At 49.6% G+C, this 18210-nt stretch overlaps 1 protein-coding gene and 1 non-coding gene across 42 annotated transcripts in view; both read right to left on the bottom strand.

Annotated features, from left to right (window-relative positions):
* Positions 1-18210, bottom strand: part of ZMYND8 (zinc finger MYND-type containing 8) — a 124425-nt gene that overhangs the window by 24472 nt on the left and 81743 nt on the right. For all 41 annotated transcript variants that reach the window (XM_069548737.1, XM_069548735.1, XM_069548722.1 and 38 more), the window contains 3 exons: positions 14812-14952; positions 4275-4427; positions 1194-1706 (listed from right to left, as the gene is read on the bottom strand). In XM_069548737.1, the coding sequence (XP_069404838.1) occupies positions 1194-1706; positions 4275-4427; positions 14812-14952 (807 nt within the window). The remainder of the gene's footprint in view (positions 1-1193; positions 1707-4274; positions 4428-14811; positions 14953-18210) is intronic.
* LOC138417941 (small nucleolar RNA SNORA79) lies at positions 9098-9245 on the bottom strand. Its single transcript, XR_011248357.1, has one exon. It is a non-coding gene; the product is annotated as a small nucleolar RNA SNORA79 (small nucleolar RNA).

Raw genomic sequence — 18210 nt, forward strand, 5'->3', positions numbered from 1 at the left:
GGCAAGAATACTAGAGTGCATTGCCATTTCTTTCTCCAGGAGATCTTCCTGACCCAGGGATTGAATCTACGTCTCCTGCATTGGCAGGAGGATTCCTTACCACTGAGCCACAGAATTAAACCTGGCTATCCCCTTATGTAACCCACAAAGTACATGAGGTTTTATGGCTACAACCTCCAATTTGTCTTTTGGCTGCGTCTCTCCTGGGCCCTTAATTAATTCTTCATTATCTTTCTTGGGTATATCGGAATCCCCTCACCACCCACTTGCCAAGCCAGCTGAGAAGTTCGCTGACTGCTTCGCCCATGGGCCAGACATCTTTCAAACCATTCCCATGTTCCACTGGGGAGTCTGCCAACATGCCTGGGATGCGGCAGGTTTGAGAACAGCCACTGCTATTTCGGTCCCTAACAGCAGCGAAGGGGGAGCTTAGGTAGTAGTTCACAACTAGGAGAGATTTTGTGTTGTTAAGACCCTTTTGAAGGCCACCACTGGGTAGATGCTACTGACATCCAGGGATACTGCTAAACATCCTCCTATACACAGGACAAAGAATTATCTAGCATAAAAAGTCAATTAGTGCCAAGGCTGAGAAACCTCGGGCCCAGTCAGTTAAACGCAAATATGGCAGAACACGGGCTTAGGTGGGTATCATACAATAATCCCCCCTTGGATTGCTAGAGGCCTTAAGAAGAACGCAGCAGTCTGGTGCCACCGACCCAAAAGGTCTTATAGTCTAGTAAGAAAATGTGTTTTGAGATGCCTGGGCAGCGTGAGGGGAGGTAAAAGAGAATAAACTCATCAAGGTCTATGAACTGAACACTTTTAACAATTTCAGCCCTGTTCAATATCTTAACATTGACAAACACTTTAGGCATGTAAGTGAACACATTGGAAAAGAAACTGCTTAGGTTCAAAATGACTTGACTGTTAGAAGCAACTACTACTTTCTAAGAGACTTCTCTTCCTGTGCTCAAAATCAACCACATTGGGTACTGAGAAGGTAAAAGGTGGGCAGGCCCAGGTTAAGGCCTGGTCCCACTCAGTAACTAGCTAAGTGACCAGGAGCCAATCCTAGCTTTGCTGTGCCACCCTTCACGATGTCAGAGGGTGACATGACACATGATACTACAAACAGCAAGGTGACATTCTCACACCAAGCCAAGAAACCGGAAACGGGTGCAATCACTTACCCTCCTGCTTGGGAGATGGTTCTTTGGGTTCTTTCTTATTTTTTCGACCCTCCCGCCCAGAATGGTCTTCTCCTAAATCTATGACAAGTTCGCTCTCTGAATCGGAGTCCAGGCCCAAATGCACTGTTGGGGAATCCGTCTCATCTTTTCCCTTCAGCTTATCCTTTGTGGGATGAGGCGAGGGTTTTGCTTTGTCTGAAAAGTCCTTCTCAGGCTGGGGGCTCGTCTTCTCCTTGACCGAGCTTGGGTCCGCTTTCTCGCTGGCTGGTGACGTGCTGACTTTCAGCTCCTCTTTCGTCTCCACTGGGTTCGGCAATTTGGGCTTTTTTTTGACAGCAGATGGCTCTTTGTCCATCCGAGCCCCCTCTTTGTCTTCAGCATCTTCTGGCTCGTTCTTGGACCTCTGTTCCTCATCACTGATAGAGTCACTGCCGCTACTATCTGACTTCTCAGAATCCTCCGAATCGCTGTGCTCAACAGCCGTATAAACATCTTCCGAGATTTCATTTATGCCTAAATTCAAAAAGAAAACCCAGCATGTGGCGTAGTCACAGAATAAAGAGCAGGACCAAAAAAACGCAAACATTTTCCACGCCCAACGCTGGAATAAAAAAAAGAAACATTTCACATTGCATCACATTTGGTCTGGTTGGGGGTTAACAGTAGACTCAAGTTGCAGCTGACTACAGGTGACAAATGGAACGTCTGCTGAGGGTTTCAGTTACTGACATTTCAAGATGAATTTCTAATTTATCCAGAGCTCAATCTTGGCAGCATGGGTAACTCACTGGGACACAGAGAATGGGAGGGATGGAAGGGAATGCTACACAGGCGTTGTTAAAACTGATCCATTTTACAGATTAGAAAAAAAGAAGCCCTGAGAAATCACTTGTCCTGGGACACAAAGAAAACCAAGACAGAGAGGCGAGGCCAGAGACATGGGCTCGAGGCACCACTAGGCTCTTCTCACGAATTCCCAGAGCATTAAGTCTATTACCCTTTGTATCCAGGACTCAAAGAAACAGGCCAAGGCTTAAAGCAGGGGATGCAACTCACAGCCCACGAGCCACAGGAGCAGACGTGTTATTTAGGAAGCAATGGTTTGACCCAATGCTTTCCAACACTGTGTTATTTTGTTTTTATTTTTAACTTAGAACGTCCTGGCCAATTCATAAATCGGGACGTTTCACACAAAAATTAAAGATGCTAGGCTTGTGCTGCAAGAGCAGAAGACCAGGCCACTCTGGGTCGCAGGCCCGAGAGGCTGGCTGGGGCTGAGAACCACTGGCCCCTTCCGGTTGGGGAGCACCGTCTCCAGGCGGCCCAGCCACCCAGCCCCCACCGGGCTCCCCGCCCTGAAGCAGAGTCAACACCACTGTGTTTCTACTGCTGCTCTGCTTGTAACCAAGTCCAGAGGAAAGTCACCCATTTCCACGTCTCAAGCAAAAGGAGAAACAATGAAACAGCAGGAGTTTCCTATATACACAAGCCAAAATGGGCAAAAGCCTATTTCTAACAACAGTTTCATTTACCCTATTCATGTTTCCTTCCTGCCCTCAGTAGTGAGCGTCATCCACCTGGAGGTAAGTAATCCAATACCCTACAATTTTGAAGAGGAAATCCTCATCAACTCTGTATTGTCTTCATTCTAGAGCAATGGTTACCATGAGTGGGGTCACGGAAGAGAAACCTGTAAAAGGCTAAGAGCCACAAACAGCCCAGCAGGATCAGGAGTGAATTACATCCACCTCCTCCAGGGCTCAAATTGAAAGAATCTAAAAACCAAATCTGGTTTAACTTCTGGATCTCATGGTTTGTGCAACTGGTAACTAAAGGGTAGACACCAGACTGACAAGCATGGCCACACATGCTTGGATACTGGAGCCCGAAGGATGTGAATTCAGATCCTGCTCCTCCGCTTCTATTAGCTGTGTGGCCCTTAACGAGTGAACTACCTCTCTGAACCTCCATTTCTTCACCTGTCAATGGGTCTGATAACAGTATCAAACTTCCAAGACAATCTATGCACAGGGCAGGGGGCATGGGAAGTCCTCCATAAATCGTTATTAACAACAACAAACTGAGGAGCTAGACCAGCTGCTTGGAAGAACCCAAGAGGGATACAGCCTGCAAAATTTCATCCATGTCACTCAATGTCCTAAACAAACGGGCAACCCAGCAAGGAATGCTTTCCTCAGACAGCCTCAGTGACTCCCAGCTAGCTCCTTTCTCACCCAAAGGTCCAGAGCACCCAGTGACATGGAAATCTCATCTTGGACTGGCTTTCTCTACTGAGACCCAGCCACCCCCTATTTCCTTATAAATACCTTCTGACTTCATTTACCTCTTCAACAAACATTCTAGAGCATCACTATGTGTTTAAGATCAAGTACCTTGGGGAAGGCTAGTCTTTATAACATCTTTATAAGACAAACCTCTCTGCCCTCAAGGAGCTTCCAGTCTAGACTGGGAGGAATACCCACCACACAAAAGGACCACTGATGCTTTGGAGCCATAAAGGACCAAAGGAGGTGGGCAGATGGGGAGGGCAGTCAAGGAAGACTTCCTGGAGGTGGTGATGCCCACGCTCAGCCTTAGGGATAGGATTCAGGTAGGCAGTGTAAAAAGGCAGGCAGCATGGGGACGAGAAAGGGGGGCAACAGACACAGAAATAGGATGCAATGTGCCGGGGGCGGGGGCCAGCCTGGAGGGGAAGGGTTTGTGTTGGGGACACTTGTGGGATACACGTGATGCTGAAGTGGAGACACCGACGTGCAGAGAAGCAGAACGGCAAACTCAGGAGGCTCTTCCTGCTTCCAAACTTTCTTACAAGCAGCACCTCGAATCAGCAGGCTGCCACAATCAAAGAATGCACTCTGACAAACTCAAAATACCCGCTGAACAATTAACTAGCAAACGTGAAATATTCTGCCATGAGAAATGATTTCCTGTTGAACGAACATGCCGAAGTTGAACCTGCTGCGAAAACAGCAGCCAGGATCGGGCTTTCATTTCATCCGGGTGGTCCCCCTAAAGACAGTAATGATGGTGATAATGATATAAGCAAGCCGAGACACATACCTAGTTGTGCTTTGCAACTCTCTATGGTCTTGTCGAGATTTAGCTGGAATCTGCTGCGAATCTGTCGCTTGGGAGAGATGAGAGGAACAGGAGTAGACTGCTGCTGGACAGACTCACTCAGCTCCTTCAGGTCCATCTCGGCCTTGCTTCGATCTGGAAGACACCACCGCACCCTCATGAGATCAGGCACTGGAGGGAACCAGTGAATAACGCTCATCACTTGGCTTCTTCTCGAAAACAAGCTTTTGAGCCCAGGAGGAAAAAAACCTAAAATGTCTCTGTTTATCCCAACAGTATTATCTACTCGACGGCCTGGGCTGACTTGGCGATAAGAGCGAGAGAGAACATTTGGCCGGTTTCTACTGAACTATCACCTGGGTTGCTTTCAGTACGGAGAATGCACAATCCCAGCCAGATCGTTGGTTTCTAGGAAGCTCAGCATCACTGCAGATCCTCCAAAGCCAGAGGTTATGCTATGTTCAACCTCAACAAAGCAGATAAAGCGACACTGAGTCTGGCCAGTTTGCTTTGAATTTCAGGCCCAGAACAGAGTGGGCTTGTAACCTAGAGAGGCACTGAGCCTCACGGAGAACATGTTGATAAAGACGGGGAGCCCACCTCCTCCTTTACCACACAGACTTCGATCTTCACCGACCTAGTCTGGAGCTCAAATTAGGAGGAAAGGGTAAACAGGAACCTCCCTGGTGGTAGAGAGGTTAAGACTCAGTGCTCCCAATGCAGGGGGCCCAGGTTCGATCTCTAGTCAGGGAACTAGATCCCACATGCTGCAACTAAGAGTTCACATGCCGCCAAGGAAGGCCAAAGATCTCACGAACAAGACCCAGCCTAGCCATATGCATGGATAAATATTTAAGGAAAGGGAAAATACAAGACAGGCAGACCCTCCCGTCGGCGCGCTGTACCTCCCTTTGACTCCTGGCATCTATCTGAGGAATGGGGACCGATCAGTCTTGGACATGAACCTATGTCTTCTTGCTCAGGTAAGATATCAACTCCTCCTCACCCTGACAGCAAGCAAAGGCCTCTGCTTAATGACTCAGGTCCAAAGGTCCTGCGCACCCCCACCCCCACGCCCACGTCTGCTGTGGGTCTTTGGACAACCAAGGTGGCCCAGATTCCAAAGGCTCCATGAGCTTATGCGTCTTGAACTTCTTGCCCACCTCCTCTGTTGCTTCCTCTAGCTACCCCCCAAAACATAAAAAGGGGACAACAGGGTGGAAGTAGCCAAGGCCGGCCAACAGTGAGAGACTCTGCAGGAAGAAAGCATGGTCTTTCACCCTGACGTCGCCTCCAAGACCCCAAGCAGAGAATGCACTTGGTGTCTGATAAGGGGGTGGGGGTGGCGGGTGCCCAGCTCCTCTTCTCAATCCCTGAAAGTGGGTCAGGGTCAGAAAGGATGTGGGATCCCTCAAGGACCCATCAAGAACAAAGATGAGCCACCGTGAGCTAGTTCCACCGGCTATGCGCTCACTACCTGACTTCTCCCATTTCTTTGTTGCCCCCACCCAGAAGGCCACGTCTAGCCACCAGCCTGGTACAAAGGCCAAGATATAGACTGAGCGCTGGACTGCAGCGCTCCTCCGAAGCCTTCATTCTCCCCCTTAACATGACCCTTGCATTCCACCCTGCACCCAGGAAGGGGGCATGCTCCTAACACCACTCACCAGAGATTTACCCTTTTAAGGGGCCACAGGTAGTCTCCCCAAAGCCCCACACAACCTACTCATAGATGACTGGAGCCACAAATCGCTCCAACTTCATTTATCACCATAACGAGGTAAGCTTAGGAACAGCCCTGTCCCAAAGACACACTTCAGGCTGGCCACCAGCGAAGATTCCAAAAGTGAGCTTTCAAAGCAAACAGGGACAGCATCCTTGTCATTAAAGCAATGGCTCTAAAAAGAGCTGACCTGTGTGTGCACGCATGTGTTTGTCTGGTGTGTGTGCACACGCTGATCAGGGGACCTTCAGAGAGCCTCTTGGGGCCAGGACTGAAGACGCTTGCGAGGAGAATGGCTGAGCGCACCACTACTGCAGCGGGGGAAGAATATTCATTCAATTTTACTGGCGAGGCATCTTACAAAGTAAACAGAGAGAGTAAAAGAGATAAAAGAGGACGACGACGGGGGAACACAGAGAAGAGGAAGATCCGATTAAACGACAGTGTGATCAGGATTTAAGGACTTCAACTGCTGAGCCAAGAACACGACAGTGAAAGGGGGAAGACAGGAGGCCCGTCTCGTCATTTCTGCTCTCAGAAATGGAAAAGCACTGCATTCCAGAGGGAAACTGCAGGCAGCCTTTTCAAGCATAAAGTTGGAAAAGAAGTATCTCACAAAAATACCTTCCATGAAGTGGAGCAGCAGGAAATGGCGGCGTTGCCTGCGTTACAGGAGGGCACCCTGTCCTCTACGACATTCCTATGTGGTTAACAGATTCCACACAGCTGTTACCGAAAAACACAACTGACCATATCAGGCAAGGGTCCACCAAATTTTTTCCATAAAGGGCCGCAGAATAAATGAAGCTCTGCAGGTGTATAAGCTCTGCTGAGTGCCATAAAATGATGTGTTCAATGAATGTGGCTGCATTCCAATAAAACTTTATTTACAAAAACAAGTTGGGGGCCAGATTTGGTCCACAGGCTGGAAACTGTGGACCCCTGACTGATAACCTTGGCTGCACATTGAAATTGCTCCCTGTCCAGTCCAGAGCTTTTAAAAAAAAAAAAAAAAACCCTGACTACTTGGCCCCACCCCCAGAGACTGAATTCACCAGCATGGGGGGAGGCCTAAGCACTGGCCATATAAAGGTTCCCCAGGTGTTTACAATTGGCAGGTAAGGCTGTAAGCCCCTGTATTGGACCAATGTTGTCTGTGAGTAAAGAAAATGCCTCATGGTTAGCCTTAACCCTTATGCACCTTGTATGAAACCTTGGGGTTCATACGAACAGATCTACACATAACCAAAATAATCAAGTATGAGCACGTGAGTACCTGTGTGTGTCTACATGGCGCTGTTTTGTTTTTGCATGTGAGCTCAGTCATGTCTGATTCTTTGCAACCCTATGGGCTGCAACGCACCAGGCTCCTCTGTCCTTGAGATTTCCCAGGCAGGAATACTGGAAAGGACTGCCATTTCCTTCTCCAGGGGATCTTCCTGACCCAGGAATCCGCATTGACAGGCAGATTCTTCACCGCGGAACCACCTGGGAAGCCTAAAGGGCATGTTGCCTCCTTTGTGTGTCTATGTGAGGGCAATCTCTTAACTTTAGCCTAAAAATTGAATATTCATAATCAAGAGGAATGAAAAGATAAAGCACTTCTTTTCACAAAATACAGGGTCAGTGAGCTATTGTGATGTTTATTCTAAAGAGAAACCACCAAAAGCCAGGGAGGGGGCTACCCCAGGGTCCCTGAGAGCAGACCTTCAGGAGTTAAGCCAGATGTAATTATCTTTCTCAAATTTTCAGCTGTGTGCGGACTCAATTGTCCTCCGCAGGGGGAAAAGATGAGCTTCTCTTTCTCATTTAGCTCCTAGTAGCTTATCAGGACTCCTTCCACCTCTGCCCTTCTATATCGGGAATATCTGCAGAATCCACCCTGGCTGTCAACATTTTGAACTTCTCAGTTGATAGGAGGACAGCTTAGGCTATAAGTGGAAACCAGGGATTTAAAAAAAAAAAAAAAACCACCCAGGCTAGAGAAACAAGGCGTGATCCTCACATTGCTGGAGGGAGCATAAATCAGAACCACCCTTCAGAGGGCAATCTGGCAATATCTTTCCCAATGTCAGCAGCTCCAGGCCTCTGACCCTCAGCTCCACTTCTAGGAACGTTTCCTGTTTCTAGATCCTGTTCACTACCACTTGGGCAGAAGGGTCTTCATCACAGCTGTTTCCAGCAGCCAAAAAATAGAGATCTACTCAATAACTAAAGCGCCTGGATGAATAAGTTACTGGTCACCTTTAAAGGGAATAAAATACAGCTGCTAATATAACAGCAGCATAGCTCTCTGTGTGGTGATATGGAAAGCCCATCTGTTTAATGAAAAGGAAAACAGTCAGTCAAGGACATGAGCGCTGGTGCGGGAAAGATAAGGAAATGCAGATACTAACATATGTGTTCTCCGGCTTCTCCGTGTGGGTATTTGGGCCTAGCGGGGTGGGGGTAGGGGGCCAGGAGGGGTTCTGGCACTGCAGAACGTTTGACAGCAACCCTGACCTCCACCCACTAGATGGCAGTAGCACTCACGTCCCAGCTGGGACAATAAAAAGGGGTCCAGGGGATTCCCTGGAGGTCCAGTGGTTAGGAATCCACCTTCCAACCGCAGAGAGCACAGGTTTGATCCCCAGTCAGGGTACTAAGATCCCACATGAGATACACAGTGCAGCACCCCAACGCGGACTCCCTGCTTCAAGAGTGTCTAGGCATTGCTAACTGGGGACCAGATGACCCAGACTGATGTCTAAAAGAGCTCTCCAAGGAGACTAAATAGAGCCAACAGGGGCAGAGGATGGACCAAAAAAAAGGAGCCAATGCTGGTCACTCTCTTTTTTGGCGGGCAGCAGGGGGAGGATAGAGAGAGGAACAGGTGATCAGAGGTGACAGGTCTGGACTGCCTTTTCATTAATCATCTTTCTGTACTTTGACTTGGAGAAGGGAACGGCAACCTGCTCCAGTATTATCACCTGAAGAATTCCATGGACAGAAGAGCCTGGCGGGCTACAGACCATGGGATCGTACTTTGACTATTTGTTCCCGGTGTGCATTCATTACTTATAAAAACAAATTGTTTTTCTTCAATTGTGTGATTCTGCAAAAGTCAAAACACACTAACAAACAGCCAAGCCACCCCTGTGGTGTCCTGAGAGAAGACAAGCCAGCTTAGACATATGACGGACAAAAATCTCACTGCCTTAAGGCTCCAGCCACAAGAGAAACAGCCATCACAACAAAACGTTTTAAGGGCACTTCCTTGGCAGTCAGTGGTTAAGATAAAGTTTTCACTGCAGGGGGCACAGGTTCCATCTCTGATCCGGGAACTAAGATCCTGCATGCCATGAGTCATGCCCCTCCCCCCTCTCCGAAAAAAAGTTTTAAAACAAAAATATAAGCACTTCTTTTTAAGCTAAAAAAAAAAAAATAATGAACTCCTTTATTCAAAAGACAAAGGCAATGGTATTTCAGGAGGCACAAGATAATGGCTCCTTCAAAGGAACAGTATCTTTAGACAAGACACCAGGGCAGATGTTCTTATCAATCAGTAAAGCAGAGATCTTCCTCACCTCATTCACTCTTAAACAAAATCAAGACATCTGGAAAACCAGGGTACCCAGCCCTGCATCCACATCCTCAAAAAACACCTGGCATCCAAAGTCTTGCCTTCTGCTGGTGACAGCAACGGTGGAAAAATAAACTAGAGGCAAGTTTTCAGGTCTGAGGATGTTCCATCATCGGCATCTCTGACGGGGCATTGAGGCATCGAGGTTCATTTTGTCACTAACAGTATGACTAACTGCTGAGTTTGTTGAGCCCAAAGCAAACACCATGCACGAGACAGGAGGAGAGAAGGTTCCCAGAAAAAGCAAAAAGGAGTCGAGGTAAAGGAAAGAAAGACCCCACCCCACCCCCAACCCACCACGTGCCACAAGCGCATTCTTATTCAGGACTCATCTTATCTACTGCCCGAGAGGCACAGAAGGAGCCAGAACCATCCGCCTAACTTGGCTCCTTATTTCAGAGCAGAGAGAAGGGGCCCAAGACAGCAAGTGAGGCCCAGTGTGTTAGCAAGCAGGGCCTTCCCCCGCATCATGCTGTAAAATAAATCATAACAGTATCCAACTGGTACTCAATCAGTGGGCTGGCTATATTTTTCACTGTACTTGTTTCTTTGGTCTAAAAAGTGATGGGTGGGTTAGTTTATTTACTAACTTACTTCCTTGTTTATCTATTTTAATTTGCTTCCGGGACTTTAGTTCCCTGAAGTGAAGTGAAGTGAAGTTGCTCAGTCATGTCCGACTCTTCACGAACCCATGGACTACAGCCTACCAAGCTCCTCCGTCCATGGGATTTTCCAAGCAAGAGTACTGGAGTGGGTTGCCATTTCCTTCTCCAGGGGATCTTCCTGACCCAGGGATCAAACCCAGGTCTCCCACATTGTAGACAGACGCTTTACCGTCTGAGCCACCAGGGAAGGTCCCTGAGCAGGGATCAAACCCTTGCCCTTGGCAGTGAAAGCACAGTCCTAGACACTGAACCTTCAGAAAATCCCCAAACAGAGGTTTTTAATGAAACTGATGGTCAACATTTAAAACCTAGAAGAGTTCATATTAAAAACCTAGATTTCTGTTTTCTTGAAAATTCAGGGTGGGACAGCACATGTTCAATGGATGGGAACTGCTTCCTTGAAAAACACACTGTGTGCTTCATTCCACTGCCATCCAAATCCTCACCTGACCCTTGACCCCTACAGCTGGGCCAACTAACCCTGCAGCACTAAGCGGTAAGAGCCCATGAAAGTGAAAATGCACCCTGTCCTGCAGCACTGCAGTTCATGTGTCTTGGTTAAAAACATAAGCTACACACGGCAGACAGACCCAAATCGAAAGGCCAAACTCAACCACAAACCATGTGTGATCCTGGGTAGGAAGCTTTATTTCTCTGCGCAATGGTGCTACTACCTCACCTTGAAGGTCACTACATATTTTTTTAAAGTTTTCAAACCCAGAGAGTAAAATTCACTTTTTGGAGAATACATCAATTTTAACACGTGCGCAGACGCAAGTAACCACCAGGACAAACAGAATACAGAACAATTCCATCTACCAAAGAATCCCTTTGTGACGTATAGTCAAACCCTCCCCAACTCCAGGCAATAACTGATCTTTTTTCCATCTGTATCAGTTCAGTGCAGTTCAGTTGCTCAGTCGTGTCCGACTCTTTGCGACCCCATGAATCGCAGCACGCCAGGCCTCTCTGTCTATCACCAACCCCCGGAGTTCACTCAGACTCACGGCCATTGAATCAGTGATGGCATCCAGCCATCTCATCCTCTGTCGTCCCCTTCTCCTCCTGCCCCCAATCCCTCTCAGCATCAGTCTTTTCCAATGAGTCAACTCTTCGCATGAGGTGGCCAAAGTACTGGAGTTTCAGCTTTAGCATCATTCCTTCCAAAGAAATCCCAGGGCTGATCTCCTTCAGAATGGACTGGTTGGATCTCCTTGCAGTCCAAGGGAGTTTTGCCTTTTCTAGTTTTGGGTTTTGTTTTGCTTTTGAATGAAACACTATTTTGTTAGATAGAATAATGTCATTATTATCCCTGGCACTCTCACTTCTCTCTGCTCAAAGTAGTTACGGGGATGCCAGACATCAAGTGCCATGAAAATTATTATTTCCCTCCACTTTCTGATTTTTCTACCCATTCACAGCACTTTCCACCAGTCCCTATCTGATCCTCTTGGCACTGAGTAACTGAAATCCCAGCCCCAAAACTGCCAACATTGCCAATGCTTTTGTTTCCACTGACATGAAGCCTATGTCCCAGGAATGGAAGGAGCTGGCAGGGAGCTTCTGCAAAGAGAGCCTGGGACTCCGCTGTGCCCACCACTGAAACACACACCAGGAGAAAACTTTCCTCTCCCACCACATGACTCAAGTCAAACAGAAAGACCCAGAGCATTGCACAGATGCCCAAGGACAGCCTTGTTTAGGGAAGGAGCTAGTCCTGCCACGCACGACTGGCAATTAGGAAGGGTGACCGTGAGAACGCCTCCGTTCAGCTTTCTTTTTGAGGGTGTGGAGGAGAGTGTGAGAAACCAAACCACGCTGCTGAGAACGGGAGTGACCTCCAGGGGGCGCAGATGGGTCCTCGTGTGTTCAAATGAGTTCCCACCAGCCAACCTGAGGGGGAGCCCCTCAAGCCACTGCCCAGGCTGTCCCATCACTTCTGGGCCGGACGAGCAGGTGACGGGGGTGAACACAGCCTCGGCCTCCGTGGGGACAGAGACGCACCCCAGCCCCGCCACCTCTGCCTCCGCAATCCCAGTCCCTGGGGGCCCCTCTCCAGGCCTCAGCTCCTCCATCTGAAAATGGGATCTCAGGACAAGATGAGCCCAGAGGGCACTGACCACCAGAGGCTGTGAATTCAGGCCGGAGCATCACTCCACACAGGTGGCTTCCCCTCCCTCCCTGCTGCTGCTGCCAAGTCGCTTCAGTCGTGTCCGACTCTGTGTGACCCCATAGACGGCAGCCCACCAGGCTCTGCTGTCCCGGGATTCTCCAGGCAAGAACACTGGAGTGGGTTGCCATTTCCTTCTCCAATTCAGGAAAGTGAAATGTGAAAGTAAAGTCGCTCAGTCGTGTCCGACTCTTCGCAACCCCATGGACTGCAGCCCACCAGGCTCCTCGGCCCATGGGATTTTCCAGGCAAAAGAACTGGAGTGGAGTGCCATTGCCCTCCCTCCCTAAAACCTGGTGTATTCAAAGGGCTCCGGATCATACACCCCGGGCGCTGCTTTCTGCTTGTCTCCGGCTCCTTTCTCAGTCTCCTCCGCTCACTTTTCCTAAGGTCTACATGCGCAAATGGGCTACCCTGATGGCAAAGAACCACAATGCAGGAGACTTGGGTTCGATCCCTGGGTCGGGAAGATCCCCTGGAGAAAGAAACGGCAACCCACTCCAGTGTTCTTGCCTGGAAAATCCCATGGACAGAGGAGCCTGGGGGACTACAGCCCATGGGGTTGCGAAGAGTCAGACATGACTGAGCAACTAAACAATGACACGTGCGGGTGGCTTGGGCCTCTCACTCTCCTTATGCTCTGGGCCAGCGTCTCTGAACCTCAGCACTACCGCCGTCGCGGCTGGATAACTCTCTGTCGTGGGGACTGTTCTGTGCACTGCAGAAAGTCTAGCAGCATCCCCGGTCGGCAGTCACATGCCAGCAGCGTCCCTTGTTCCCCACTTCCCCTAAGTTATGAGACCTACTGCTTTGAATCCAATCCCATGAATGAATCAATATTCTCAGAATTACACGTTCTGCCCTGACCTGGCCTGATCCAGGCCTCCACCTGCCCTCATGTCCTCTCCACCTAGGAATCTAGCAGGCATCTCAAACTTACGAAATCGAAAACTGAACCCTTGGCTCCTGTTTCTCCTGCTGTAACCAAATCTGTCAACCCGGGCACGACCCAGCAAATCTCCGTTGCGGGGCCCACTCTAGATACCGGTAGCAACAGCCTCCCCAGCAAGCTGCAACAACTGAAAAATGTCTCCAGACATTGCCAAGTGTCCCCTGGGACAAGGGGGGAGCTTGCCTGGTGAAGAATGGCTGACACAGGCTAATTCCCAACGCAGCACTCAGAGGGGTCCTTCTACACTGCCCGGGCACATCACTCCTCTGCCCAGAGGGCCCCACCTCAAAGTCCACAAGGTCACTGGGTTTTCTGACCTCAACGCCTCACCTCCGCCCTTCACCCACTGGGACGTGTCACTGGGCTTCCTTACCATTGCTACAACACACCAAGTTCAGACTGATCCTAAGGCCTTGACATTCCTCTCCCTTCTAGAATGTTCTTCCTCCTAATCCTGGCATGGTTAGCTTCTCTTGTCATACAAACCCTTGACAGGACATCACCTCCCCAGAGGCTTCCCCTAACCACTGCCTCTTGCTCCCCGCCGCCATCCTGCCCAGCTCTCCCCTTATCAAAGGAATGCCTTTTACCTTCCATGATGACGTGACCTGTCTTGGGCTTTTTTTCAGTTTGATTATTATTTCTCCCTCTGTACAACCTAGCTCCACAAGAGAGCAAGGCCTACACTCACCACTCTCTGCCCCAGGCCTAAAACAGTACACAGCACAAAGCAGATACTCTATCAAAATCTGGGCTCATGATGCAATGAATTAATAAAATAACTTCACAGTTGAGTGTTTAGCATTCCTGGTGCCAAGTTTTGTTAAACACTTTGACCTGACAGAATGCTTTTGAAAGAATCTACTGAGACTCAGTAAGTTTTCTAAAAAGAAAGTAAATACTGATTCATAAAACAATAGATACTATGTGTATACATATAACTTTAAATATACATGTTTACACACGTAAGAACTGGGTTGCGGTGGTCAAAGGCAAGTAAGGTGGTAAACACTGGCCTAAAGTATTTCAAAATAAAACAGCCTTGCATTTCAACAAGTCCCGAGCAATCCTGTGCCAGTTCCCTTCTACTGATCTCTCTCTTCATCTCCATCCACTGAACCTTTTCAATATTTTGCACAGAGAAAAGAGTGGTTCAAGAACTACACAAGAGGACTTCCCTGGTGGTGCAGTGGTTAAGACTCCATGCTTCTAATGAGGGGGGCATGGGTTCGACCCCTGGTCGGAGAACTAAGATCCCACATGGCCAAAAACAAATAAAAATACCAACCTTAAAAAAAAAAAAGAACCACACACTAAAGAGGACATTTTAACTTGCAGAAATATGCACAGCTGCCACAGAAAGAAGCTTCCCAAAATTTCAACTGACCCAGGTTAAGATTCAGGATGCTTCCCGTGGCGGGTGTCTTGTCCGTTTTCGTGGTGACTGGCGTTGATACTTGAGGAGAGAAAGGCTTTGGGCTGCCGGATAAACTCCCCGCTTGTCCTGTCTTGGTGGAGGCTGGTGAAGCTGAAAAAGCAGGTTACTTGTTAAAAGACAGATTTACAAATAAAGGAACATATAAAGCTTGTAGGTGTGGGGCAGAGAGGAGAGTACAGAAACTGTATTTGATTTCAACCAGACCCCCAGAGCACCATGGAGGGGTTGGAGCGGGAAGGGCTGGCCATTTATTTCGAGCAAAGAGCTTTAACCCAATGTTAAACTGTTAAAGCCACGAAGGAAAAAGGCCACCCCAGTCATTCTATTAAACACAAAGCTCTAAGACAAATCGGCTAAGCTGCCACTGAAATTGGTTTGGCCCATTCACGGGTGTAAATCTCAAAATAAAGAACGATTAAACCGGCCCCCACCACAGTCCAGATGCAGAGGCCAGAGCCAGGCTTACAAATGGCATGTCATCCGTTTGTGGGAGACACAGGGGCCGTGCACACAGCCACTGCACCTGCCCCGGGGGCCAGCTTGACCCGCTGGGGGCTCGTGGGCTTCCCATTTCAAAGGTCCTGCGATGCTGAACGAAGCCAAACTCCACACCAGATGGAGTGAGGGAGTGGCTGGTCAATTATCTGCCTCCTTACTGGGTTTCAAACGTTTATAGGACAGAGTCATACCTATGCCCGAGTCTTTTAAAAAGAAGTCAAAATTCCCTACTTACTGCTCCCCTGAGCCCTGTCCACTGGGTGGCGGGAGGCAGGACAGAAACCAAACCATTTAACAAAACAAAGTGTTCGAATGGGCCAAATGGAACCTGCCAAGGATCTCTGAGATACCGCCCCTTTGCAGCAATGGCTCTATATTACTGGGCTGTCCTGTTACTATAAACATGTGACAGGGACGTTCCTGGTGGTCCAGTGGCTAAGACTCTGGGCTCTCAGTGCAGGCGGCCCAGGTTCTATCCCTGGCAGGGCACTAGATCTCATGTGCCACAACTAAAGATCCTGAATGTCGCAACTAAGACTCAGCGCAGCTGAAATAAAGAAACATTAAAAAACATACAAACAACGTGTGACAGGCAACCAAATGATTGTGCAGCCCCTCAGACGCACAGCAAACCTCAAGAAAGCTGTGGATGGTGACAGGTTTAAAATGGAGACATCCCAGGGACTTCACACGTGCTTAGACACGCTGGTGGGTGTTTGCCTTGGTTTCCTTATCTGCCAAACAGGGATCCTCAGAGTGAGCATTTAATGGATTTAACTCTACACTAGGTTCAGCCGGTCAACCTCCATGAGGCAGCCCCAACTCGGGGGCCAAGACCTGCCAATGCTATTTTTAACACAACACAGTGAGAACAAGTTTAGACGTAGGGAGCAATGGATCCAAACACAGATCAGGAGCCAGGAGAGAAGTTCAAATCCCAACTCTGTGGCTGACACACTATGTGACTTTGGGCAAGTGACTTAATGTCTCTGAATCTCCTTTCCTGATGGCTACAAGAAGGGACACTGATAATACAAAAGGATCCATAAAACAACCCAACTTGGGGACTTCCCTGGTGGTCCAGTGGCTAAGCCTCCATGCCGCAAGGCAGGGGGCCTGCGCTCGATCCCTGGTCAGGAAACTAGATCCCACATTCCACAACTAAGAGTTCCCGAGCTGTAACTAAAGATCCCACACGCCGCAATTAAAAGACCCCCAGTGCTGCAAACGAAGGCCGGCGCAGGCAAATAAGTGAAGTTTTTTTTAAGTCACTTAAAAAAACAACCAAAAATAAATTCATCAATTATCTAAACAGTGCCTGGTCTCTATTAAGTACTATATTATCGGCGCACTCAGCGCAGGCGACGGCGACCAGCGCACTTAGCAAGGCCGAGGGGAGCTACCCACATCCAAGATCAGGGGCAAAAGCAGGGAGGACCCCATGCCCAAGGGATGGCGGCCAAGAGGAGTTACCCCACGTCCGAGGTCAAGGGCAGCGGCCGAGAGTGCCAGGCTGCGACGGCGCAGGAACGGCCGAGAGGAGCTATCCCAGTCGGAGGTCAGGGGCGGCAGCCAGGAGGAGCTCCCCCGCATCCGAGGTCAAGGGCGACGGCCGGGAGGAGCTACACCGAGTCCGAGGCCAAGGGCAGCAGCCAAGAGAAGCTACCCCGCGTCCGAGGTTAGGGGCGGCGACCGAGAGGACTACCCCGCATCCGAGGCCAGGGGTGGCGGCGGGGAGGAGTTACCCCGCATCCGAGGCCAGGGGCGGCAGCAGAGAGGAGCTACACCACGTCCGAGGCCAGGGGCGGCAGCAGAGAGGAGCTACCCCAAGTCCGAGGCCAGGGGCGGCGGCAGAGAGGAGCTACCCCACGTCCCAGGCCAGGGGTGGCGGCGGAGAGGAGCTACCCCACGCCCGAGGCCAGGGGCGGCAGCAGAGAGGAGCTACCCCACGCCCGAGGCCAGGGGCGGCAGCAGAGAGGAGCTACCCCAAGTCCGAGGCCAAGGGTGGCGGCGGAGAGGAGCTACCCCGCGCCCGAGGCCAGGGGCGGCAGCAGAGAGGAGCTACCCCGCGCCGGAGGCCAGGGGCGGCAGCAGAGAGGAGCTACCCCAAGTCCCAGGCCAGGAAGGCGCCCAGGAGGAGCAACCTCACGTCCAAGGAGCGGTGGCTGCGCGGGCGCAGGAGGGCCTAGAGGAGCTATTGTACTTTCAAGGTCAGGAGGGGCGGTGGTGAGGAGACACCCCTAGTCCAAAGTAAGGAGCAGCGGCTGCCCTTTGCTGGAGCAGCCGTGAAGAGATACCCCACGCCTAAGGTAACAGAAACCCAAGTAAGACGTTGCAAGAGGGCATCAGAGGGCAGACACACTGAAACCATACTCACAGAAAACTAGTCAATCTAATCACACTAGGACCTCAGCCTTGTCAAACTCAATGAAACCAAGCCATGGCTGCAGGGCAACCCAAGACGGGCGGGTCATGGTGGAGAGGCCTGACAGAATGTAGTCTACTGGAGAAGGAAATGGCAAACCACTTCAGTATTCTTGCCTTGAGAACCCCATGAATAGTATGAAAAGGCAAAATGATAGGATACTGAGAGAGGAACTCGCCAGGTCAGTAGGTGCCCAATATGCTACTGGCGATCAATGGAGAAATAACTCCAGAAAAAATGAAAGGATGGAGCCAAAGCAAGAACAATACCCAGTTGTGGATGTGACTGGTGATAGAAGCAAGGTCTGATGCTGTAAAGAGCAATATTGCATAGGAAACTGGAATGTCAGGTCCATGAATCAAGGCAAATTGGAAGTGGTCAAACAAGAGATGGCAAGAGTGAACGTCAACAATCTAGGAATCAGC

Source organism: Ovis canadensis, chromosome 13, assembly GCF_042477335.2.
Source record: "Ovis canadensis isolate MfBH-ARS-UI-01 breed Bighorn chromosome 13, ARS-UI_OviCan_v2, whole genome shotgun sequence".
NCBI classification, from domain to species: Eukaryota; Metazoa; Chordata; class Mammalia; order Artiodactyla; family Bovidae; genus Ovis; species Ovis canadensis.